General features: G+C 28.0%; 3 protein-coding genes and 1 pseudogene across 5 annotated transcripts; 3 read left to right on the top strand and 1 right to left on the bottom strand.

The window, feature by feature from the left end:
- Positions 1-3,493: 3,493 nt before the first annotated feature.
- LOC145750974 (nuclear receptor 2C2-associated protein-like) lies at positions 3,494-5,613 on the top strand. Its single transcript, XM_082567042.1, has 4 exons — positions 3,494-3,759; positions 3,874-3,959; positions 4,268-4,450; positions 5,218-5,613. The coding sequence occupies exons 3-4, from the start codon at positions 4,328-4,330 to the stop codon at positions 5,611-5,613; spliced, it is 519 nt and encodes a 172-aa protein (XP_082423168.1). The 5' UTR covers positions 3,494-3,759; positions 3,874-3,959; positions 4,268-4,327.
- Positions 5,614-9,104: 3,491 nt separating this feature from the next.
- On the top strand, positions 9,105-10,792 carry LOC145750972 (transmembrane protein 234 homolog pseudogene; annotated as a pseudogene). Its single transcript, XR_014283697.1, has 4 exons — positions 9,105-9,330; positions 9,444-9,533; positions 10,048-10,230; positions 10,431-10,792. The product of XR_014283697.1 is annotated as a transmembrane protein 234 homolog pseudogene (transcript).
- Positions 10,793-12,559: 1,767 nt separating this feature from the next.
- On the top strand, positions 12,560-15,039 carry LOC145751030 (transmembrane protein 234 homolog). The gene is made up of 4 exons (XM_082567100.1): positions 12,560-12,929; positions 13,038-13,127; positions 13,476-13,658; positions 14,442-15,039. The coding sequence occupies exons 1-3, from the start codon at positions 12,704-12,706 to the stop codon at positions 13,571-13,573; spliced, it is 414 nt and encodes a 137-aa protein (XP_082423226.1). The 5' UTR covers positions 12,560-12,703; the 3' UTR covers positions 13,574-13,658; positions 14,442-15,039.
- A 320-nt stretch (positions 15,040-15,359) lies between these two features.
- Positions 15,360-24,883, bottom strand: LOC145750208 (rho family-interacting cell polarization regulator 2-like). 2 transcript variants are annotated; one of them, XM_082566186.1, is made up of 23 exons: positions 24,594-24,883; positions 23,802-23,978; positions 23,334-23,486; positions 22,652-22,727; positions 22,502-22,525; positions 22,280-22,382; positions 21,657-21,751; positions 20,634-20,697; positions 19,931-20,100; positions 19,488-19,574; positions 19,297-19,358; positions 18,842-19,021; positions 18,561-18,654; positions 18,250-18,426; positions 17,899-18,042; positions 17,740-17,813; positions 17,569-17,650; positions 17,379-17,505; positions 17,058-17,219; positions 16,649-16,807; positions 16,150-16,349; positions 15,826-16,003; positions 15,360-15,469 (listed from the first exon to the last, which is right to left on the bottom strand). In XM_082566186.1, the coding sequence occupies exons 1-23, from the start codon at positions 24,707-24,709 to the stop codon at positions 15,360-15,362; spliced, it is 2,814 nt and encodes a 937-aa protein (XP_082422312.1). In that variant the 5' UTR covers positions 24,710-24,883. The 2 variants fall into 2 exon arrangements, with proteins under 2 accessions (XP_082422312.1, XP_082422313.1); XM_082566187.1 differs by having other exon boundaries at positions 23,802-23,975.
- Positions 24,884-24,926: the final 43 nt, after the last annotated feature.

Raw genomic sequence — 24,926 nt, 5'->3', positions numbered from 1 at the left:
AATTTTAGAGTTTAACTATTGACAAAAAAAAGTTTATTTTATAACAAAACACATGGCAAAATAATGTTACTAAATTGCATGAACGGATAAGAATTTAGAAGGTTAACCTTAACAGTGAAATATTATCACATCACTGTTGTAATTTGTCAACTTTAATTTTACATGATCAAAGCCAAGACTTTTATTGTGATCATGATTATTTGAGATTCATGAGGTAGAATGAAGTTGTTGTGATCACTAAGTTGTTCATGAGAAATCATGTCATGATCACATGATTTTGTATAATCATGATGATAAGTTTCATGAAATTGCTTTCTTAAAGACTCATGAAAGTTTCGTGATTGTTTGTTGGCGTGAGTTTTCGTGAGATGATTTCAAGCGGGAAGCAACAGCTACAATTAAAGTTCATGATTCAACTAATCATGAATTTCATGATTCAACTAATCATCAAAAGCAAAATTGATTTACACTGGCCCGCTTACGACACCACGTGGTAGAAAAAATACCGAATTTTTTCCTGAAATTTTGGTGTTTATATTTTTACAAAAAAATAAATACAAAAATTAGCAGTACATTTGTAATCTAGATTTGTTTAAAAATACAAGGAAAAAATTGGATTTTAAATTTGTTTTTTTGGGAATAAATTGTAAATATTTTACAAAATATTTTTCACTTTTTTGCTGCAACGTTAAAACCAAGTTTTTGCTTTTTGCCATGTTTTTAAAATGCAACATTTACGTAAATCTAATTTTGCTTTTTAACAAATAACTTAGCTTAATTTTTTCTTGTTTTTGCCTTTTTTGTTAAATAATTTCGGTTATTTTATTGAAATTATTTTAAAAAAGCCATTTTTAAAACTTTTGTTCCATAATTTTCGGTACAATTCGAAAATTGAAACTTTTTTACCTTAGATAATTTTAAAACTTTATTTTTTTTTGTTATTTTTGTTAAAATCTTGGTTTTAAATATAAAAAATTTTAATCGAAATCAGATAATACATATTTTCATCTTATCCCCTTTAACTAAATTCATTAAAATTCACTTGATAAATTTTTAATCAATTTTTACTAGATATTTTAAACTAAAAATTGACCACCTTCTTCTTATTCATTTTCCTTTATTCTGATTGGCTAGCGTTTGACACGTCATAATCTACAACAATCCGTTACATTATGCAAGACCAAATTTAAAATCCAAAAATTGAAAAATTTCTAAAATTTAACTTTTTGTAAATAGTTAATTTTGTTTATCGTACAAAGTAAATATTGCCATATTATTATTCGATTTGTATTTGTAAAATAATACTTAAAATCTCAATACAGAAGCACATTGCTGCTTTTTGATAATTTTTTTGGGCAAATTATTTTTAACAAAAAACTAAAATTGTAATTTTTTTGCAATTTGTAAAATACTTTAGTCTAGAATTAGTTATAAGTAGTTTTGTATTTTAGAATTTTTACAGCTTTTTTATAATCGATTTTTATTTCAACATTTATTCGACAAAGAATTGGTTTTTGAAATTCTTGTTTTTGAAACGCCGTGTACAGTACCTGCCTCGCTAAATATTTTTCTTGCATTTTCTGCCCTTTTTCTTCTCTTATTATAGCTCTGCTGGTTAGAGACTATGAAATTTTCCTTTTTTTTGCGTTTCCGCGTATTTTAGAAGCGGGGTTTGAAGTTAAAAAAATTTTCACAAAATTGTACAAAATTTAAGAGTTTTTATTTTTTACATCAAAGTTAGTTTAAAAAAAAAACAAAAGAAAAGGGGAAATTATATTGAAAAAAATGTAAGCACAATTTATAAGCTTACACAATTTTTACTTATATAATTTAAAATAAATTTAAAACAAATAAATCATATTATTTTAACAACTTTCAAATTAGTTAAATTTTATGTTTTTTACATTAACAACAAATAAAATATCAATGTTAAAATTTAAACATTTTACTTTTAACCTAACCTTAACTAACATACCATATAATGACGTCATATTTTGCGCTTGGCGTTTTTAAGCTTGAAGTAAAATACGTTTTGTACGTTTAACGTTTTTTTTTAATTATCTTTATAGTAAAGCCTTGTATTTAGCATATGTTAAAAGGTTGTTTAGTTGATTGTAGTTTAATAGTAAGTGCTGTAGTTTTATAAAAAACTGAAAACACAAAAAAAAAACTTAATAGGGTATATAGAGCAGTGGGTTAGGTCACCACTAGCCTAAAATCGTAAACGTTCAAGGTTAAAATATTATTTTAAAGACCATTCACCTTTTTTAACAAATTAGTTTATTATTTTATCTTATTTTAATTTTTGCCAATTAGCCATTTATACTTTGTTAAAAACAATTTTGTTTAAGTTAATGAAAGATGTTTGGCAACAAAACAATATTTAGCAAGTCGTTAGTATCAAAAGATTTAAAATATTCAAGATTTTGTAAATATCTTTTATAACACCTCATAAAAATAAATATGTTTAGCTTATACTCTATAAAAATATTGTCAGTTTACTAAATATTTAATATTTTGAACACTACTTTTTATTTCACTCGCTTTTTCTACGCTATGTAACTTTTAACTGTTCAAATAAAGTGACGACGGTCTTGTTTTATTGTGAATAGCGACCTTGTGTTGTTGTTCAGCTAAATACCAACCCTACTGAATGTAATCGTCATGGTAATGAATGAAACGTTTCCAACCACGCGCCGCGCGAAGTTTTGTTCTAGCGGGGGGTTCCCCGAAACATTATCTTTTCCGATTCGGATCTGAGTTCCTAACATGACATTTCGTCCTTTAAAGTTTGCTCTAAAATTTTATTAAACGAATTAAAAAATCAAATAAAATACCAATAATTAATATTTAACGTTTACTTTTAACCTAACCTTAACTAACATACCATATAATGACGTCATATTTTTCGCTTTCGTTTTTAAGCTTGAAGTAAAATACGTTTGTACGTTTAACGTTTTTATCTTAATAACCCTTATAGTAAAGCCTTGTATTTAACATATGTTAAAATGTTGTATAGTTGATTGTAGTTTAATAGTAAGTGCTGTAGTTTTATAAATAGGTTTGTTTATAGAAAAGTTGTTATAAATATATTTTATTGTATGCCAATTTAATATTAAGATTTATGTTTAGAAATAGATTAAACCTAAAATTATTAAAGTTTTGTTTAATTGTGGTTACATATACAGTAGTTTATATTTGTTAAAACATAATGGTTATATTTTATGGCTCATGTTTTAAGTTTATAAAGTTATAATACTTTTATATTAAAAATTAAAGTTTTTAGACTTAAAGCGCTTACGTAAATATATATTTAAAAAATAATAATAATTTGGTCAACACAAAAAACTTAAATTAAAAAATAAAATTTTTGTAAAATTATTTTTGTCGAGGATAAACGACATTTTTGTTTAAAATGTCAACAAAGTGATTACTTAACATATTTAAAGTAGTTGCTGTATACAAACAGCGCACGTGTGCATAGTAACTTGATAATTTCAAACAATTTTTACTTTATTGCAACTAAAAGTTTATGTGGCAAGCAATATTTTGCGTAGTTTTAGCTGCTTTTTGTTGGGGAATAACCAACCCATTTATTAAGAAAGGTAGCAAAGGATTTGACCAAATAAAAGAGGTCAAAAAAATACAAAAAAATGTTCCAAAAACTTTCGTATTTAGTTCTTAATTGGAGATGTGGTTTGCCTTTACTTGTTAACCAGTTTGGATTAGTGTTGTATTATATTGGTCTATCTATAACAGGTCAGTATTAACTTACAAGTTACAGAAAGAATTGTTTGGTATATTTACTTAATTGAAAAGCTATAACCATTTAAATTTTAGAAACCCTATTTAAAACTTTATTTTATGTTTTAGATATAACTCTGTGCCTTTAACCAACTCTTCAACTCTTTTGTTCACAACAATATCTGGATATTGCCTTGGAGAAAGAATTGCAACCAGTAAGTAAATTAAAACAAAATTTATAGTTTTTAATTTTTTTATCCTCGATGTGGGAAGGGTGACTTCAGTTACCCCAACCCAGTCTTATGTTGAACAACTAATCTGCTGATTAAGTGTAGGTTCAGTAGAAGTTCATGATGTTAATAGCGCCTTAATTAAGCGCTACAGCAAAAGAGCTTCAGGGGTCAAATTTATGACCTTATGTAGTGTAGGAAGTGTTCTGACCACTACACCACTCTGCCGGTCTTTTTAGCTTTCCAATGTTTTGGTTTATTAAACTAATTATAACAAAGTTTTAATTGTTTAGGAAAAATTATTGGTTCAATTCTAATCATCAGCGGCGTTAGTTTTTGTGTTCTCGGAAAAAATGTCGATGTTGAAGGACTCGGTGAGGATCCAAGTTAGCAGTGTTCTAAACAGGGACACAAAACAATACGGGAAGAAATATTTGCTCGATGGGAAACCTGAAACTTGTTGGAATTCTGATCAGGTTTTTATAATTGTTTATTTTGTTTACCTAAAAAAGGGTTTTGTCAATTAGAAAAAAAAAGTTTATTTTGTAACAAACTGCATGCAAAATAATGTTACTAAATTGCATGAACTGATAAGAATTTAGAAGGTTAACCTTAACAGTGATATATTATCACATAAACGTTGTAATTTGCCAACTTTAATTTCTAAATAATTTCTATGTTCTATATGACAGGACAAAGGTAGGTTAGCTAAATAACATTTGGGCGGCACAGAACGCTTGCTAAATCTTCTTATTGTAACATTGGTATAGCTAACCAAGTTACCTTCTTTGTATTTAACTTCCAAATAACAGTTCTTCCTTATATTGCAAGTCATATTAATCTGATTATTGCATGGATAAGGAACAATTAAAATTGGTTTAATACTTCACCTGAAGCCAACTATTAAAATCTTTAACCAGTTGCCTTATTGCTTTAAACTAATAGCAATACTGCATGGCATAAGTGTTGCATGCCAAATTAACCATATCCATGAACTAAAGCAATCTAAGTTCTACAAACAAGTTTTGCCTTTTCTTTCTTAATGGTAGTACTAATATAATAATGCATGGCAAGGTAATTCTGTTATGGATTGAAAATCTATCTTAATATAAGTTTGCATGGGAATACAAGTATTATACTGGATAACTGTATAAGTATTCACTGATTGAAATAAATAATGGTTATGTTTAAAACTGCTTTGAAAACACAATTTCTAAATAATTTCCTCCAATATTGTTAATAGGGTGAGCACCAATGGATTAAACTTTTATTTGAAAACTCGTTAGATATAAGCAAACTTAATCAGTTTAAACTCCAATTCCAAGGTGGGTTTAGTAGCAAACATTGCACTATTGAAGTTTCTGATAAAGAAGGGATTTTATGTTCTACTGATATTTATCCTGACGATATCAACTCTATCCAAACTTTTGACTTAAATTTTAATTTAAACTCTATAAACCCAAATATACAAACTATGAAAATTATTTTTAAGTCTTTTATCGCCTTTTGTGGGAGAATAACAGTTTACTTTTTGTTGGTTTCGAATTTTTTTCAATGTTGTTTATCGATGACGTCATATAAGTATGTGATGACGTCACAGGTCCATAGTGTTTACTATTTAACCTTAACTATAGTCTAAGTACAAAATATATCAGTTCTATTGTTTATTAAGCATAAGCAATTAAGACAATTTTGTTAAATGCATTTATATACAAACTACTAATGGTTAATAAATCATGCACAGAAATTAAAGAAAACACAAAACACAGGATTACAATTTTGTTCTTAAACAAGAGTTTATATCTTAAACCTGTATAGGAACCAATATTGGTACAACATGTTAATGTTTAACCAGTATTAAGTTTGTAGCGTTAAAACAATTACAACGCACAATATGATGTCATAGAACGATCCAAATGGTAATTGTTTAAACAATAGCACAACTGAATTGGGGTTCGGTGTTAACATTAAAACTTGAATTTAGTTTACTTCTTAGATGAAGATTGAAGTTGTTTTTTGATCTCAGACAACTTAGAATTACAAATCCCGATCAACCATTTCCTTTTTGCGTCTTTTATATCCTCAGCTTTCTTGTAAGCTTTGATTGCTTGAAAATAATTTTTTTTTGCATCTAAGTTTTGTGATTTACCTTTATAATAATCACCAATGCTGCGTAAAAGATCGTTGTAAACTTTGTGTTTATTTGCATTAGATCCAAACTCGTTATCCATCAAGTTCAACCCAGTTTTAAGTGTTTGTAACATATCATCCATTTTCATGACGTTTTCGTGATGCCCCATCATTTGTAAACACTCAGCTTTGTTAATGACGCTCAGATGTTTGTTGTTAATAACAAAAGTTTTTATTCTCTGCATGAGTGGAGCCACGTGACCTTGAATTATATTCTTCTTGTTTTCTTTTTTTTTAAGTCTATCAACACACCAACTAATTCCACGCGAACTTGAATGGAAAAGTCCCAAATTTTTGTTCGGATTCCTTTCTTCATTCATCCACATATTTGCTGATACTCCACTAAACAAAATTCCTTCCAGATATTTCTCTTTATCATAGAGAGTAAAAGCAAATGAGTTAATTTGTCTTGCGTCCAATTGAGTGTGGTTTTGGATCAGTGACGTCATTTCGGTAATGATTTCCATAGCGGTATTGAATCTGTCCGTCATTAAACTTGAGACATAGAGCTTGGTGAGTTTAGGAATGTAATTGACGTTTGCTCCAAATTTATGCAGGGTCTTTAGCTCCAAAAATGACTTGTCATATTCACCCTTGGTCCAGTGGTTTACTGACTTTTCTGTTAATGTTTTAACACGTAAAATATTATCAGTAAAATAAATGTTGTAAAAGTAAAATTTCACTTATTATTACAAAAAATTATTTTTAGCGCAAATAATGTTAACTGATTTTTTAGGTTTTATTCGCTTATTGTTAAAAATAAGTTAAATTTAACATTGTTCTATTTGTTACCTTCTAAGTCAAATAGAGTTTGCAAATTTATTTCCTGGCGATTTTGATCTGCAAATTATTAAAGAAACGTTGATTTAATAAAAAAAAATCGGTAGTGGGCACTATAGAGTAAGTAGTGGTATATAGCTTTCTCTATGATATTGTTTACCTTTTAAACCTGACTGTGTTGTTGGTTTTGGTTGGGTCATGTGACCTGATACGCTTGATAGAACAGACACAGTTGATTGCGCACTGGATAAGGTTCCTATCCCGCTGGACACGCTTGACTGGTCATCATCATGTAAAAAACTTTTCGGATAAATTCGTTTTTCAAAATCCTTAGAAATTTGTTCTGTTAAAAAATTGTTTAAGTTTATTTTAGTTTATCTAGTAACTATTATGGTGCTATTCACAATAAATAAACAATATAATATTATATTTCACAAAATGTTGACAATTTATTTTTAAGTATGAACTTACCGACATCAACTTGTTTGTCATCTGTCTGTAACAAACAAACAAAAATTATATAGGTGTGTTTTATTTAAAATTATTACCTTTTCAAAAAAAAATCGGAATTAAAGTAAATTTTTAAATTTAAAATCCATATTTAACAATTACATTCAAATTTAATAACTAGCAAACTCTATTTTTATCACTTCATGTTAAAATTACCTGTGCCAACATCCTAGTTAATCTTTCATAAGCTTCCAACTTCATTTCTTCGTAGGTTTCGTCCGTCTCAATAACCTCAACACCCATAAGGTCAACTTTATCAAACTTGCCGAAATCCATAGAAAAATCGGCCACATATTCGTTTAATCTCTTCAGCATATTTTTCGAAGCATAGTCAGCCAAAATAAGATCCATTGCCTCTTGATCTTTAGCTATGACGTGGACAGATAGAGATCCTGACGTCACTCGGTTAATAAAAGCAGCCCCACCAGCAGCTGCTACTACAATTTTAAGCATATCTGTACAGAACTTTTCTTTGTTTTCACTTGTAAATAAGGTGTAAGCACATGCACCAATTCCTACCGCAGCTGCCCCAATAACGGCCCCTGTTGTTACAAAGGCCATGATTTCAGCTGCGCGCCCTTCCAACCTTAACTCCATAAATTTAAGGTTAAGATTGAATCTATTGATCGGAACTTGTTGTTCTTGGATGTGTTGATGTAATTCGTGGATAACTGTAAGTTGTGTATTATGTCCTGGTTCCGCTTCTGCTTGATCTTCGAGTTGGATTTGTTCGATTTGTTGATTTATTTGTTCAACAATTTGACCTGGTTCTTCTGCCATGATGATTTTTCAATTTTTTTTTACTTTTAATAATAATTTACTAATTTAAAGTTGCTTAACAGCTTGAAAATACTTGAATCGTTAATTACTTTTGTTTGTCTATTTTATCGTTTTTATAAATCGTATATTCGAATTTAATTTCGTCTTTGTTACTATAAAATTAAGTTATTTTATACATTTAACTTTCATTGTTTGCCTGATTTTATATTCGTCTTTAACTTGACTAAAACAAGTTTAAAAACGTAACTATCAGCACTTAACATTCTTTAATCTATTATAACGTAGGCTTGACAGCTAACAGAAACTCAACCAAAGTCTGTTTGTAAAACCACAATACTAGATAAAATATTTTGTAATGGTGTGGTTCTTATTAGTAGAAGATTTAAATTCCTTTTTTAAACAACAACGTATTATATTAACAATATTAAGAAAACATTAATAATCTTTTTTTTCTAAAATTTAGAGTTTAGCTTTTTCCTAAAAAATTTGCACTGCGACCCTTACGTATTTGTACAGTTGAAAGATTTTGAATTTTTGATGTTAATTTTTAACCATGTTTTAATTTAAAAGACCAAATATAGCAAGTTATAAACTTTTAAATTCAAAATTAAAGTTTTTAAATTTAAAGCACTTACGTTAATATATACACATAAAACTTGAATTTTTTTTGTATTTTAAATAAAACCTTAATTTAAAAGTAACAATTTTTGTAAAATTAATTTTTTTCGAGGATAAACGACATTTTTGTTTAAAAAGTCGAAAAAGTGTTTACTTAACAAATTTAAAGTAGTTACTGTATACAAACAGCGCACGTGTGCATAATAACTTGATAATTTCAAACAACTTCTACTTTATTGCAACTAAAAATTTATGTGGCAAGCAATATTTTGCGTAGTTTTAGCTGCTTTTTGTTGGGGAATAACCAACCCATTTATTAAGAAAGGTAGCAAAGGATTTGACCAAATAAAAGAGGACAAAAAATACAAAGAAATTTTCCGAAAACTTTCGTATTTACTTCTTAATTGGAGATGTGGTTTGCCTTTACTTGTTAACCAGTTTGGATCAGTGTCGTATTATATTGCTCTATCTATAACAGGTCAGTATTGACTTACAATCTACAGAAAGAATTGTTTAGTATATTTACTTAATTAAAAAGCTATGAGCATTTAAATTTTAGAAACCTTTAAAAAACTTTATTTTATGTTTTAGATATAACTCTTGCTGTGCCTTTAACCAACTCTTTAACTCTTTTGTTCACAACAATATCTGGATATTGCCTTGGAGAAAGAATTACAACCAGTAAGTAAATTAAAACAAGATTTATAGTTTTTATTTTTTTTATCCTTAATGTGAGAAGGGTCCACTCTGGAAAGTAGGGCAGTTTTCGACGAGATCTTGTGCGTGCAAGCGTAAAAAATGTGTGAACGTGCGTGCACGCGTACCAAAATTTCTGGTCTATGCGTGCACATGTGATATATGTTAGCATGTTTTAGGCGTCAGTACTGGGCATGCACCTTTAAAAAAAAACAGGCGTGCAAAACGCTAACTCCAGGCGTGCATTTTTTTTAATAAAAAAATCTTGTGCGTGCACAGTGCCCTACTTTCCAGACTGGGGAAGGGTGACCTCAGTTACCCCGACCCAGTCTTATGTTGACTTTAATCAAGCGCTACAGCATAAGAGCATTGGAGGTCAAATTCATGGCCCTATGTAGTGTAGGAAGTGTTTTGACCACTACACCACTCTGCCGGTCATTTTAGCTTTCCAATGTTTTGGTTTATTAAACTAATTTATAACAAAGTTTTAATTGTTTAGGACAAATTATTGGTTCAATTCTAATCATCAGCGGCGTTAGTTTTTGTGTTCTTGGAAAAAATGTCGATGTTGAAGGAGTCGGTGAAGATCCAAGTTAGCAGTGTTCTAAACAGGGACACAAAACAATACGGGAAGAAATATTTGCTCGATGGGAAACCTGAAACTTGTTGGAATTCTGATCAGGTTTTTATAATTGTTTATTTTGTTTATCTAAAAAAGGGTTCTGTCAATTAGAAAATAAAAGTTTTTTTTATAACAAACTGCATGCAAAATAATGTTACCAAATTGCATGAACTGATAAGAATTTAGATGGTTAACCTTAACAGTGAAATATTATCACATCAATGTTGTAATTTGTCAACTTTAATTTTACATGATCAAAGCCAAGACTTTTATTGTGATCATGATTAAAAACCACATCATGAGATTCATGAGGTAGAATGAAGTCGTTGTGATCACTAAGTTGTTCATGAGAAATCATGTCATGATCACATGATTTTGTATCATCATGATGATAAGTTTCATGAAATTGCTTTCTTAAAGACTCATGAAAGTTTCGTGATTGTTCGTGAGCGTGAGTTTTCGTGAGATGATTCCAAGCAGAAAGCAACAGCTACAATTAAAGTTCATGATTCAACTAATCATGAATTTCATGATTCAACTAATCATCAAAAGCAAAATTGATTTACACTGGCCCGCTTACGACACCACGTGGTAGAAAAAATACCGAATTTTTTCCTGAAATTTTGGTGTTTATATTTTTACAAAAATTTAATACAAAAATTAGCAGTACATTTGTAATCTAAATTTGTTTAAAAATACAAGTAAAAAATAGGATTTTAAATTTGTTTTTTTGGGAATAAATTGTAAATATTTTACAAATTATTTTTCACTTTTTTGCTGCAACGTTAAAACCGAGTTTTTGCTTTTTTGCCATGTTTTTAAAATGCAACATTTACGTAAATCTAATTTTGCTTTTTAACAAATAACTTAGCTTAATTTTTTCTTGTTTTTGCCTTTTTTGTTAAATAATTTCGGTTATTTTATTTAAATTATTTTAAAAAAGCCATTTTTAAAACTTTTGTTCCATAATTTTCGGTACAATTCGAAAATTGAAACTTTTTTACCTCAGATAATTTTAAAACTTTATTTTTTTTTGTTATATTTGTTAAAATCTTGGTTTTAAATATAAAAAATTTTTAATCGAAATCAGATAATACATATTTTCATCCTACCCCCTTTAACTAAATTCATTAAAATTCACTAGATAAATTTTTAGTCAATTTTTACTAGATTTTTTAAAACTAAAAATTGACCATCTTCTTCTGATTCATTTTCCTTTATTCTGATTGGCTAGCGTTTGCACGTCATAATCTACAACAATCCGTTACATTATGCAAGACCAAATTTAAAATCCAAAAATTGAAAAATTTCTAAAATTTAACTTTTTGTAAATAGTTAATTTTGTTTATCGTACAAAGTAAATATTGCCATATTAATGTTCGATTTGTATTTGTAAAATAATACTTAAAATCTCAATACAGAAGCACATTGCTGATTTTTGATAATTCTTTTGGGCAAATTATTTTTAACAAAAAACTAAAATTGTAATTTTTTTGCAATTTGTAAAATATTTTAGTCTAGAATTAGTTATTAGTAGTTTTGTATTTTAGAATTTTTACAGCTTTTTTATAATCGATTTTTATTTCAACATTTATTCGACAAAAAATTGGTTTTTGAAATTCTTGTTTTTGAAACGCCGTGTACAGTACCTGCCTCGCTAAATATTTTTCTTGCATTTTCTGCCTTTTTTCATCTCTTATTATAGCTCTGCTGGTTAGAGACTATGAAATTTTCTCTTTTTTTTGCGTTTCCGCGTATTTTAGAAGCGGGGTTTGAAGTTAAAAAACTTTTACAAAATTGTACAAAATTTAAGAGTTTTTATTTTTTTACATCAAAGTTAGTTTCAAAAAAAAACAAAAAGAAAAAAGGGGAAATTATGTTAAAAAAATGTAAGCACAGTTTATAAGCTCACACAATTTTTACTTATATAATTTAAAATAAATTTAAAACAAATAAATCATATTATTTTAACAATTTTTAAGTTAGTTTATAAATTTTATGTTTTTTACATTAACAACAGTAAAATACCACTAATTAATATTTAACGTTCACTTTTAACCTAACCTTAACTAACATACCATATAATGACGTCATATTTTTCGCTTGGCGTTTTTAAGCTTGAAGTAAAATACGTTTGTACGTTTAACGTTTTTATCTTAATTATCCTTATAGTTAAGCCTTGTATTTAGTATATATTAAAAGGTTTTATAGTTGATTGTAGTTTAATAGTAAGTGCTCTAGTTTTATAAACAGGTTTGTTCATAGAAAAGTTGTTATAAATGTATTTTATTGTATGCCAATTTAATATTAAGGTTTATGTTAAAAAATAGATTAAACCTAAAATTAGTAAAATTTTGTTTAATTGTGATTACATAAAAAGTAGTTTATATTTGTTAAAACATAATAGTAATATTTTATGGCAAAAAAGTGTTTACTGGTCATGTTTAAAGTAGTTACTGTATACAAACAGCACACGTGTGCATAGTAACTTGATAATTTCAAACAATTTTTACTTTATTGCAACTAAAAGTTTATGTGGCAAGCAATATTTTGCGTAGTTTTGGCTGCTTTTTGTTGGGGAATAACCAACCCATTTATTAAGAAAGGTAGCAAAGGATTTGACCAAATAAAAGAGGACAAAAAATACAAAGAAATTTTCAAAAAACTTTCGTATTTACTTCTTAATTGGAGATGTGGTTTGCCTTTACTTGTTAACCAGTTTGGATCAGTGTTGTATTATATTGCTCTATCTATAACAGGTCAGTATTAACTTACAATCTACAGAAAGAACTGTTTGGTATATTTACTTAATTGAAAAGCTATAAGCTTTTTAGAAACCTAATTTAAAACTTTATTTTATGTTTTAGATATAACTCTTGCTGTGCCTTTAACCAACTCTTTAACTCTTTTGTTCACAACAATATCTGGATATTGCCTTGGAGAAAGAATTACAACCAGTAAGTAAATTAAAACAAGATTTATAGTTTTTATTTCTTTTATCCTTGATGTGGGAAGGGTGACTTCAGTTACGCCGACCCAATCTTATATTGACATTCGCAGTTTGGGATATTATATAAATTATAATTGTCCAATAATTAAGCTGCTGATTAAGTGTAGGCTCAGTAGAAGTTCATGATGTTAATAGCGCCTTAATTAAGCGCTACAGCAAAAGAGCATTGGGGGTCAAATTCATGACCTTATGTAGTGTAGGAAGTGTTTTGACCACTACACCACGCTGCCGGTCATTTTAGATTTCCAATGTTTTGGTTTATTAAACTAATTATAACAAAGTTTTAATTGTTTAGTACAAGTTATTGGTTCAATTCTAATCATCAGCGGCGTTAGTTTTTGTGTTCTTGGAAAAAATGTCGATGTTGAAGGACTCGGTGAAGATCCAAGTTAGCAGTGTTCTAAACAGGGACACAAAACAATACGGGAAGAAATATTTGCTTGATGGGAAACCTGAAACTTGTTGGAATTCTGATCAGGTTTTTATAATTTATTTTGTTTATTTAAAAAATGGTTTTGCCTATTAGAAATCTGTGTCATTTTTTGTTTATTTTATAACAAAACGCATGCAAAATAATGTTACTAAATTGCATGAACTGATAAGAATTTAGAAGGTTAACCTTAACAGTGAAATATTATCACATCAACGTTGTAATTTGCCAACTTTAATTTCTAAATAATTTCTATGTTCTATATGACGGACAAAGGTAAGTCAGCTAAATAACATCTTATTGGCACAGAACACTTGCTAAATCATCTTAGTGTAACATTGGTATAGCTAACCAAGTTACCTTTTTTTGCATTTAACTTTTAAATAACAGTTCTTCCTTATATTGCAAGTCATATTAATCTGATTATTGCATGAATAAGTAACAATTAAAATTGGTTTAATACTTCACCTGCAGCCAACTATTAAAATCTTTAATCGTTTGCTTTATTGCTTTAAACTGATAGTTATACTGCATGGCATAAGTGTTATGTGCACGCGGAGTTAACCATTCTTATTCATTAACTGAAGCAATCTAAGTACTACAAACAAGAATTGCCTTTTCTTTCTTAATGGTAGTACTAATATAATAATGCATGGCAAGATAATTCTGTGATGGATTGGAAATCTATCTTAATATAAGTTTGCATGGGAATACAAGTATTATGCCTAATTACAGTATAAGTATTCACTGATTTAAAAATAAATAGTGGTCATGTTTAAAACTGCTTTAAAAACCCAATTTATGAGTAATTTCTTCCAATATTGTTTATAGGGTGAGCACCAATGGATTAAACTTTTGTTTGAAAACTCGTTAGATATAAGCAAACTTAATCAGTTAAAACTCCAATTCCAAGGTGGGTTTAGTAGCAAGCATTGCACCATTGAAGTTTCTGATAAAGAAGGAAATTTATGTTCTACTGATATTTATCCTGACGATATCAACTCTATCCAAACTTTTGACTTAAATTTTAATTTAAACGAAAACTCTATAAACCCAAATATACAAACTATGAAGATTATTTTTAAGTCTTTTACCGACTTTTTTGGGAGGGTTACAGTTTACCATTTGGATATTGTATAAAAATACTGATCATGTTTTTATTGTTGGAATAATTGTGGTTAAAATCTTGATCTCCAATTTATTTTGTTTAATTTGAATTTTATTTAAATAAAATGTGAAAGGTGGAAACCATTTTGTTGCCAAGTTTTATTTTATTATTTTTTGTACTGGGGTTTTGGACTTGATGATTTTTTTAGATGTGGTTAAATAATGGGTACTTAAAAGTCCCTATACTTCCTCCATTATTACAGTTTTTCGAGTATATATAAATTAAAAAAAGTATATATCGAGTATATATAAATTTAATAAAAAAAAACTATAACAAATGTAATCGCTTTTTATCTAATAATGGGTTATTAAATTGTAATCGGAATATTTAGAAATATTTTTGTGACATATTTTGTTTACACGTCTCATTTCTGTAACAATCCTAAAACTTCTGTTACCCTTTTTGTTTCATGTCTCATCGCTGTTGGTCCTAAAGTTTTTGGAGACGCCTGATTCTGTATTTTGTACACAACATAACTATACTGTATTAATACCTAAATTATTAAAAACAAAATGTGTCTGAAAAATGATTTATTACCAAAAAAAAACACTTAAAGCACTTGGTATATCAAAGAACATAATTTACATTGCAGTCCCCATTCTAGCTGTACTTTTTAATGAAACTTGTTGGGTCATTGTCTGTGCTAAGAGAGTTGATGAAGCATGGTCCAAAGCAGTTGTCCCTTCTTCGCCTATATATAAATTTTAAAATTAATTTGGTATCTAAATTGCCAGTTAATGTTAAATAGCTACAGTTTGGGTGGCCATTTTATGTTGTTTTTGTATTTTTAACAGGGTGTTATGTATGTGAAGCTTTCCATAAACTCCGGCTCAAGGGTTAATAGTGTAACGTTAGTGCGGCTTAAACCTGAAACCTTTTCACTTGTGGTCCAATGGTAACACCCAGTATTCAATGAGACCAGAATATTTTCTAAATCAAACTTTTCTAGCAAGATTTAAACAATAGTGATTTGTATAAATTTAAATTTATCTTGGGCAATATTGTTGGTTATTTTTTCCCCTTTTAAACAAAAAAACTTTCACTTACCGAGTGATAAAAGAACATTTGAAGCAGCTTCTCTAACACTAGGTTCAGCATCACTGTGGTATAAGTAAGCAAGTTGTGGAATACATTGCTCAGCTGATAAAAAACCAAGTGATATACAAGCGCATTGCCGGTCTGTTTTTGCCTTGCTTTCGAGTAACCTTGCGTAGAATGTTATAGCCTACAAAAAAAGAGATAAATGTTGTATAAGTCTCTGATTAAAATATTGTTAGTTTTGTTTGTTAATTCAGACATAAATAGTTTGTTTATATTTAGTATAGTTTGTTTATATTTAGTTTAGTATTATATAAAACAGGGTTATTAGACCTTTTCTCTAAGCAACTTCTCTGTTGAGATATGTTTTATATGTGCAGCAGCAGCAGTTCTTATTGCCCCATCTTGATCAAGTAAAAGATGAGATAATGCTCGCAGATTTGAAAGTTTAAGAGCTAGAAGTGAACTCAGTCTTTTAATAGCAACCAGGACTAAATCACGAATTCCACTGCGTAATGTTGATGTTATGAACACTAAAAACAATCGAGTTATATTCTATGTACTGATACATACCTTAATTTTTTCTGTTATATATAAAATCCTTGACAGATTTCTTAGTCTTATTGTACATTACGTTAAAAAATATTTTTTTAAAACAGATATCAACTTCTATTTGCGATAAGTTATGTTATCAATCACTATAGAATTTATTTTTAAAAGTTTGGGACAATTTTGTAATAGTTAATACGAAAAAAAATGGTATGGTGGTCTATTTGGTTTTGCTGTTAGATTTTTAAACTTCTACATTTGGAACTGAATTTTTTTGACATACTTTCTAGTGCCAGTTTCTCAACAATTTTATCCAAATCATCGGCTTGATCATCAGTTGACGAAGAAACAAAGGTTGTAACCTGGAATAAGGTCACCATCTCTGTCTCGATATCAAGCTTTTCTTCGTTTAACAAAATTCTTTTCACAAGTTCAGAAAATGCTACAGTAGAAAAAACAAATAATTTTTTATTGAAAGCGCCATTGAACTTTAACTTAGTCATTCAAAAGTTTTATTTTAAAAATCTACATATATTGGATCTGGGTTGATGATATAAACATATATATTTATATGTCCAATTTGCAAATCTTAGTTGAAAGTTGTAACCAAATTATGACAACTAAAAACCTATTTATATTAACTAGTAATTGTATTTCTTTAAACTTTAAAATAATTAAAATTATCTTCTTACCATCATCTCCTACATCTGGATGTCGACTCCTCACGCTCGCCCCAAACATCGAAGTTAGTTCAAGTCTCAACATGCAACCACTGATGCAAAACGACTCTTTATCCTCGTTTGCCGATTGCCAAAGTTTTAGTAAAACTGGCCGATCTTTAAACTCCTTCATTTCTTTAAAAAAGCAAAATTTTTATTGAAAAAAAGGCTGTGTTTTTAAGACCAAGAGTATTTTTGCTTTTATGTTGTAATTATCAGGCAAAACTTGGATCTCTACATAACATAGAGTTTAATATGTAAAGTTAATCTTTATTTATGAATCAGACACCTTACCCTCATAGTTGACTTGTTGTTTAGAAACAGCAATCTCACATAATCTTGTGATATTTTCAGCCTGGTCCTGCAGTTGATCTAATGCAAGAATTTCATTCACTTTTAAAGGACCGAACACACCAACATTCTGTGAAACATAAGTACTTCACTTATATACCAGTTCCATAATTTAATTTATTATACAACTTACAACAAGAAGTTGATGCACAAGTTTTAGATGGATTGTTAAAGCTTCATCACAAATAATTGATCCACTTGTTGCCCATTCTTTTCTAAACATCAAATTTATTTTGTTAAAATATGAGCCGGCAAATTCCTAATTAAATTTAATGATTGGTTAAAAATAATAATAGTTACTTACTTTGTATAGTCGTCGCCACTATCTGGTAATTCTGTGCTGTTTAATATAATTCCATCATAACTATTTGATGTAATCTGTTAAAACATCAAATTTATTCAATATTTTTTTCAAATTGGAAAGAATTTATTTAAACTGTATGAAGTCAAATCTTCAAATAACCTTTAACTGATGTTGTAGATCAGTTAAAGTCGTTTCCAGTTCCTTCAGTTCTTTATATCTTCCTCTGTAATCGTTCATTTGTGAGTTAACCTTTATGCCCCAATCCACTAAATCATAACCAATCTGTCTATCTGGACCTTCATTCTAAATGTATATGTATATACACGAAAACAAATGTTATTTATCAACTTTAAAATTACCTAAAGTGTTTTAAACTCAGCCAAGCAGTATTTAGGTTTAACAACAAAGCCTTTAAATTACCAAGTTTTTTATTTCCAAATACATATTCACATGCTTTTGTTTCTATGTTTTAATGTAAAAAAGGAAAACAAAAACCAGATTTTATGTTACCAATTGAACAGATTCAACTTCAATATTGGGTTCTGTTGTAGTCTCAAAAACTTCATTATCTGTCGGTAGTTCCACTATGTTTTCAACTGGTTTTGTTTGTTGTTTATTGATTGAATTGTTCGTAAGTGCAGCCATGAAAGCATCTTCCTCACTAAGGCAAGGTTTCCTTGATAAGTTCTGTTACAAACAAATTGGATTAATTATCATGAGTTTTAAAATATACTGATAGGTAAATCTTTATATGGAACAGAAAATATTAAATTTTGAAATGCATGCAATCAACTATATGTAAACAAAGTAATGCTAAATACTGTTTCATTGTATTCTGGTTGTAAGTTTTCAATATCTTGGTTGTTGCTGTTATTGTTGTTATTACCATTGTAGTTCATTCTTGCAGAAGAAGCTCTAAAAAGAATATTTACAACATATTTTAAAACAATTTTCATACATTTAACTTTACTTTATTTCAACTTTTACTATACATACAAATTTAGGCTTGGTTTCTATACAGTTTATGTTGCATATTTAGTTCCATCTTAAGTTTGTTTACCTGATATTATAATACTATAAAACTACAAAACATAATTCTTACGAATATATAACTGATAATGGCCTTGAGAAAGCTGTAGACAGTCGACTTCTTGGTGTGATGAATGGATCACTTGATCTCTCAACAACTGATTTTGATCTTAATCTTGAAGTGGTGGAGAATAAAGAATTGGAAGGAGGTTCCACACTTGCGTTTGCTGGAGATTCGTATCCATCATAAGGGCTGAAATGCATCAGTGTTTGTTTTATTTTGCATCAGTGTTTTTTTTTTTTTTTAAACCTTAGATTACGTTTTAAAGATCTAAGTGTATCTTGAGATGAATTCAAATGTGTTTTTTTTCTTTGTTTGATTTTTTTAAACGTTGTGTACTAGATATCAGTTGTTACTTTAAGTTAAAACTGCACAGCTAACAACAAGTCAAATGGATTTTCATTGCAGTTCAAGCTCTTTATTGCGCTTTCTATACCAGAAATATACCTTAGTTTACAAACTCTTACCTCCATGAGATTTTCAGATTTAATTTCAGAGTTGCCATATCATTTAAATCCACCAGAAGATCCTACAACAACAAAAATATTTAAAAGTCAATTTTGAAACCTTATATTTGGCAAAGCATATTTTTACTTTAGTCTTATGTGTAATAAAACTTGTTTAATATAATAATTTATAAGTTGTAAACTGTTCTTACCTGAGGTTCTACTTTAAACAGATCTTTAGTCTCACAAGTTACATTCCCAACTGTGGAATGCTTGCCTAAGATTTTAACTTCATTTACCTGTTAAACAAATGTATATTTGATAACATAAGCAAATTACTCTTATATATTTAATACCTCCTTTCATACAATTTGTTGGTTAAACAGGTTTCAAAAATACATCTGTTTAAGTGCTATTAGAATCTAAATTGATGTCCGGTAGTGTTGTATATTAGCTATGACAACCAAATCAGAAGGTGTTTGGTTTGATCCCCCCAATGCCATACTATTTGCCCTTGAGCGCACCAAATTAGTTAGGATTCTTCTTTTGTAGATTGTTGAAGTGTTATATTACTTGAATTTTTTATTGTGGCATTGTATGTTAATTAATCTCACACTAGAGTGGGTCGTTAAGCTCTACAAGGTAAATTTCTTACTCTTATATGAATAAGGTCATTGAGCAGGGGTTGTAACGTTCTCGTTGTATTCCCCCACGTTTGATCAAACGAGGATTTCACCGAACCTTTCATTTTCCACTTTTGTGTTCCGTATCTTATTATGACCTCATAATGGTCTCCTGTTCTTAGTCGGGCAAACCCCAAAAGACCTGGAAAATATTTTTGTTAAATTATTTAAACATAAAATTATTTTTGATTTTAAATCTAAATTTTTCAACAGAAGTAACTAATATAGGCTTGTAGCATACCCAGGAAGTACAAATGACATTTTTTTATTATTTTAAAGGCCTTAAGCTCCATTATAAAAATAGTCTTGTTGGTTTTTGGCCTGTACATGTAAACATACATTTACCCTTCATTTTTACTTTAGATTAACAAATAATAATTTGAATCTAAATTAATTTACCCAATAATGATTAATATTAATCTTATTATGACATCATGTTATTATCAACAATATTTTAATACAAAACATTATTCCCTGTGGACATAAAAATCTAACAAGGCCTTTAATGTGAATTATTTCTAATTCCCATGATATTACCTTTATTTATTTAATATAGTTTTTTATAAGCCAGTAATTTATATAATTTAATTTAAATATTTTTAGGATAAAGTTAAAGTTTGATATTTGCCACAATTAGTGAGTTAATATTGTTTTGTAAATGTATTAAAATTTTACCTTTCATTTCCACATGAAACCTGCCCAGAAATGTAACCAACTGTTGTTCAATTTGACAGAGTGTCTAAAAATTTAACAAAAAATATTAAAAAATGATTTTGGAAATTTTTAACACAACATATTTACATATAGCAACTGTTAAAACAAAAAAATCTTTATTTCTCATAATAAGTTGTAAAGTTTGCTAAATTTATAATAAATAAGACATGCTTTTTTTAGGAATTAAAATACTACTTAATGTACACTTAATTAATTATTATAAATTATGCATAAGTAAGTCTAAAGCTTATTAAGCCACCATGAATTAAAGTGATTTACTACATGAAAAATCAGATTGAAGCTTATTAATTTTAATTAAATGTTTTAATAACCACCAAATTAATGTTATTAAAGCATTTTTAAACTACTATAGTCGAAAAAAATGACCCTTAATAATTATTGATGTATATAATTTTAGAAATATGTAAGAACAAAACTAATTAAATGAATTAAAAATTAACATTCCTAGTAGGAAAAAAATATTGTTATTTTAAAATTATTAAACTTTAAAAATCTTTAGATTGAATCTAATTAGGAATTTCAGGAGATTAAGGAAATGTATAGGAAATTAAATTAGTAATCAAACAAAGTGAAGCAATTAGTAGATCACACACTTATGTGAAACTATTTTCATACCATAATCTCTCCAAGTTACTGTTAAAAAGTTAAGCCTTGATGTGTTTAAAATAACTTACATATTAATATGATTCATTATAATTACTTTTACGTAACTCTATACCATTATTTAGTCATATGTATTATACATTACACAATAATTTTAACTTATATGTTATGTTATTCAATAAAATGTTATGTTTCTTACAGGCCCTATGTATTGGTTACCTTAAAAACAAAATTCTTAAATTTAAAAAATAAACTTTGTTAAAAAAATGAAAAAAACCTAGAGAAAATAAAAATTTAAAATAAAATTTTAAAACAGAAAACATGACATAATTATGACACCAGTAAGTAACATGCTAGCACCTCCGTGCAACGGGATAAGTCAGTTTTTATTCCGAGCATTGATGTTCTTCTACTCACTCTAGAGGAACTGAGTGCTGACTTTAACTTGTAAGCTCCTTAAAATAAATAAACGTAGAGTTAACTTAAGCACATTTAAAACAATTAATATTAATATCAGGCCTACATTAAGTAATATTGTCTCTATTCAACAAACTTTAAAAAGGAGAAAAAATGAATGTATATTGTATTGCTTTACAATCAACTTTTGGAAGACTTATATTTTGTCTTAAATTTAGGTAGTATTTTTCCATACCATCACCTTGCCTTACTTGTTATTAAAGAAACATGTAAGTACCTAATTGTATATGTCTAAATTTTTACTTAAAATGTTTTGGATCTTTTTATATTATTGATTGTGACAAATATTATTTCAATGCTATTTGTCAGCAATGGCAAATTGAATAAAAATTGTTATCACAACATTTCCAATACAAAAATCAATACCTTTTAAGCTAATGTTATTACACTGAAGGGAAAATAACAATTTAAAATATGTAAAAAATATATATAACATTGAATATATATGTACAAAAAATTTAATACTTCTTATTGAAAGCTTTAGTATATGTTATTTTAAATATCACCTTCTCTATATCTCTGTTGTAAAGTGTAAGTTTCGTGCAACTCATCTAACTGGCTTTGTTGATATTGTAACTTGCTTATAACTCTTTCCAAGTGCTTGATGTACTAGAAATTAAATAGAGAACTAATTACTTACACTAGCACTTGACATAAATACAAGTATGTTTTATATAAACAACACTATAAGATGTTTAAAAAATTTTTTTTTTATGTATTTTTCTTACCTTGTCCACTTCATAATTTTGTGCCTAAACATAAAATATAAAACAAATGTTTATAGAAATTGAACTAATGTTTTATTAGGCGTTATATATTGTAGTAAGTAATGTTGACAATCTTATATAAAGTAAAAGTAAAGTAGTGAACGTTCTTACCACATTTGTAGATTGCATTTCCGAATGTTTAACTTGCAAAACATTTAATTCAGCAGTGTTAACAGATATATGCTCCCTAAAAAACATTTTTATATATTTGCAAAGAAAATTATAATAAATTATTGTAACTTTAATTATTTAAAACTTTGGTAAAATATTGTTTTTTTATGTTTTGATAAAATTTAACTTTTTTAAAGACTGTATTGTTAAATGACTTTTATATTTGTATATAATGGCAATAAACAAATATTGTAACCATATTTAGGACAAATAATTACGTTTAAAAACTAAAATTACATTGCCAAACTTTTAAATTCATATTTTATTAATTTAAAATTGTTTAAATTCAGTTTTAAAAGGTTGAGAGAATTGGATATAATAAAGGAAGTTGTTGTAAAGTATTATTTCCCATTTTTACTTGGCAAAGAAATGACAAACTTAAATTTCTGACAATTTCATAAACTATTGCTTGGGAATAATAACTGTATTTTAAAAATACTTTAAAATAATGGCCCTAGAATTAAAGGTAGCCTATTATATTAATGAAAAAAATCTATTTTAATTTCATCTTAACAAAAAACAGCAATTTTAATAAATAAATACATTTTAAATATATTTTCAAATTTTATTGAAGGTTGTTAAATATAAAACCAGACATAAATAATTTAATAGATTCGCAAACCTGACACCTTTACGCACAGCGTGATACATTAAATTTAACCTTAAAGGAGAAGGCATTTTGGGGTTGCTACCACTCGGTGCTTGCTCAAAAGAGCTCGATGAAGCCGACATTAAATCTGAATTCTTGCGACCAAAAAATGATAAACGGCTTCTCCTAATAAAATAAATTGATATTTTATTAAGATAGCTAGTTAATATAATGATCACAACTAATTTACCTGCACACCACAAACAGGAGTATTATTTATTAGGTTTACCTTTAAATTGGACATACATTTATATGATTAATGTCCAAGTTCTATTATATATAAATTATAATAATCAACAACATTTAAATGTGTAGACAATATTAAAATATGTTTAAATCAACAATCAAATTACATTAAACATTTTCTTTAAAATTAATTACTTTTGTCAAATTATTTATTATTTTTACATAAAAATATTAAAGATTAAAAACCCCCCTTACCCAAGTCTGGGTGAATCGAAACTGGGTTGACAGGGAATGGAGTAAGACCTCGATAAAGTTGAATTATGGGGGAGGGTTGCTGCCCCCCTCCAAGTTTGGGGACTTGACTCCCTTATTGATGGTGAAGTTGACCCCCTTAAGGTTTGAGGGGGTGAAACAGATGGGGAAGAAGAACTTCTGCACAAGTTAAAAATATTTAACAGTAGTAATTCAATGAGACATGGTTAGTGTCTACTAGAGGTCGAAGGTTTAATTCCAAATGCTGGCACATATTTTTTTAGTAGTTATTTAAATTAAGACATTAGTTTTTGAATTAAAATTATATTTTAAATGTTTGTTAAGGCAGATATTATATTTTTTACAGGCTTTTTAAATCTATAACGTTTTACACTAGCATAGCTTAATCTAGTTTTTAACAAAGATTATCCTTGACTAAGTATATGGTGTTATTAATATTGATTTATTTTGTTTAAAAATAAATCTAATATGCTGATAAAAATACTTGAATATTTTATTTATAAACGAAACAGAAATTCAGAGGCGTTCAATTTAAACTCTAGTAATAAAACAATAAAAAAGCCTGCAGCTAAATTATAGTGTGTGTAATAAAACAATTTAAATACAATTTAAGGACTGGTTTTACTAGAATAATAATCATAAGATTGTTGAAAATACTTAAAAAAATGCAATATACAAATTTAATTATTTCACAAAACTTATAATTTATCGTTAAAGAATTTATTTTTATATAAAAAAATAATTTTTTTTGTAATTTATTAAAAAATTATTTACATGATCTCATCAACTGATGACGTATACGAAGAAACATTTCGGCTCGAAGTTTCCGATCCTTGAATACTTTTTTTCGATTTTATTTTATTCTTTTTATCGCTAGCCGAATCAGGCATTTTAAAAGAAAAACTTTAATTTCACTGTAAGCTTAGCCTCAAATTTAACTTAAAATGCTAAATACTCAAGCCTTTTAACACTTTAAGACTATAATTATATGCTATACTGCCTTGCTTTGTTTACAAATGCATTAAAATACCGCTTTTAGATTATATTTTGTTTACTTTATTTACGTTACTTGATTGACAGCCGAATGAGAATGCTCGCAACGGAATT

This window comes from Corella eumyota, chromosome 4 (genome assembly GCF_963082875.1).
Source record: "Corella eumyota chromosome 4, kaCorEumy4.1, whole genome shotgun sequence".
Taxonomy (NCBI): Eukaryota; Metazoa; Chordata; class Ascidiacea; order Phlebobranchia; family Corellidae; genus Corella; species Corella eumyota.
This window is presented reverse-complemented; position numbering and strand designations above follow the sequence as displayed.

Excerpts from the sequence above, each read along its gene's own strand:
- LOC145750974 (XM_082567042.1), top strand. The coding sequence starts at position 4,328 with ATGTCGATGTTGAAGGACTCGGTGAGGATCCAAGTTAGCAGTGTTCTA. Across the intron at positions 4,451-5,217 it reads CTTGTTGGAATTCTGATCAG|GGTGAGCACCAATGGATTAA; the intron begins GTTTTTATAATT and ends TATTGTTAATAG.
- LOC145751030 (XM_082567100.1), top strand. The coding sequence starts at position 12,704 with ATGTGGCAAGCAATATTTTGCGTAGTTTTGGCTGCTTTTTGTTGGGGA. Across the intron at positions 12,930-13,037 it reads TATTGCTCTATCTATAACAG|ATATAACTCTTGCTGTGCCT; the intron begins GTCAGTATTAAC and ends TTTATGTTTTAG. Across the intron at positions 13,128-13,475 it reads TGGAGAAAGAATTACAACCA|TACAAGTTATTGGTTCAATT; the intron begins GTAAGTAAATTA and ends TTAATTGTTTAG.
- LOC145750208 (XM_082566186.1), bottom strand. The coding sequence starts at position 24,709 with ATGCCTGATTCGGCTAGCGATAAAAAGAATAAAATAAAATCGAAAAAA. Across the intron at positions 16,004-16,149 it reads AGAAGTTGCTTAGAGAAAAG|GCTATAACATTCTACGCAAG; the intron begins GTCTAATAACCC and ends CTTTTTTTGTAG. Across the intron at positions 15,470-15,825 it reads AAATGTTCTTTTATCACTCG|GCGAAGAAGGGACAACTGCT; the intron begins GTAAGTGAAAGT and ends ATTTATATATAG.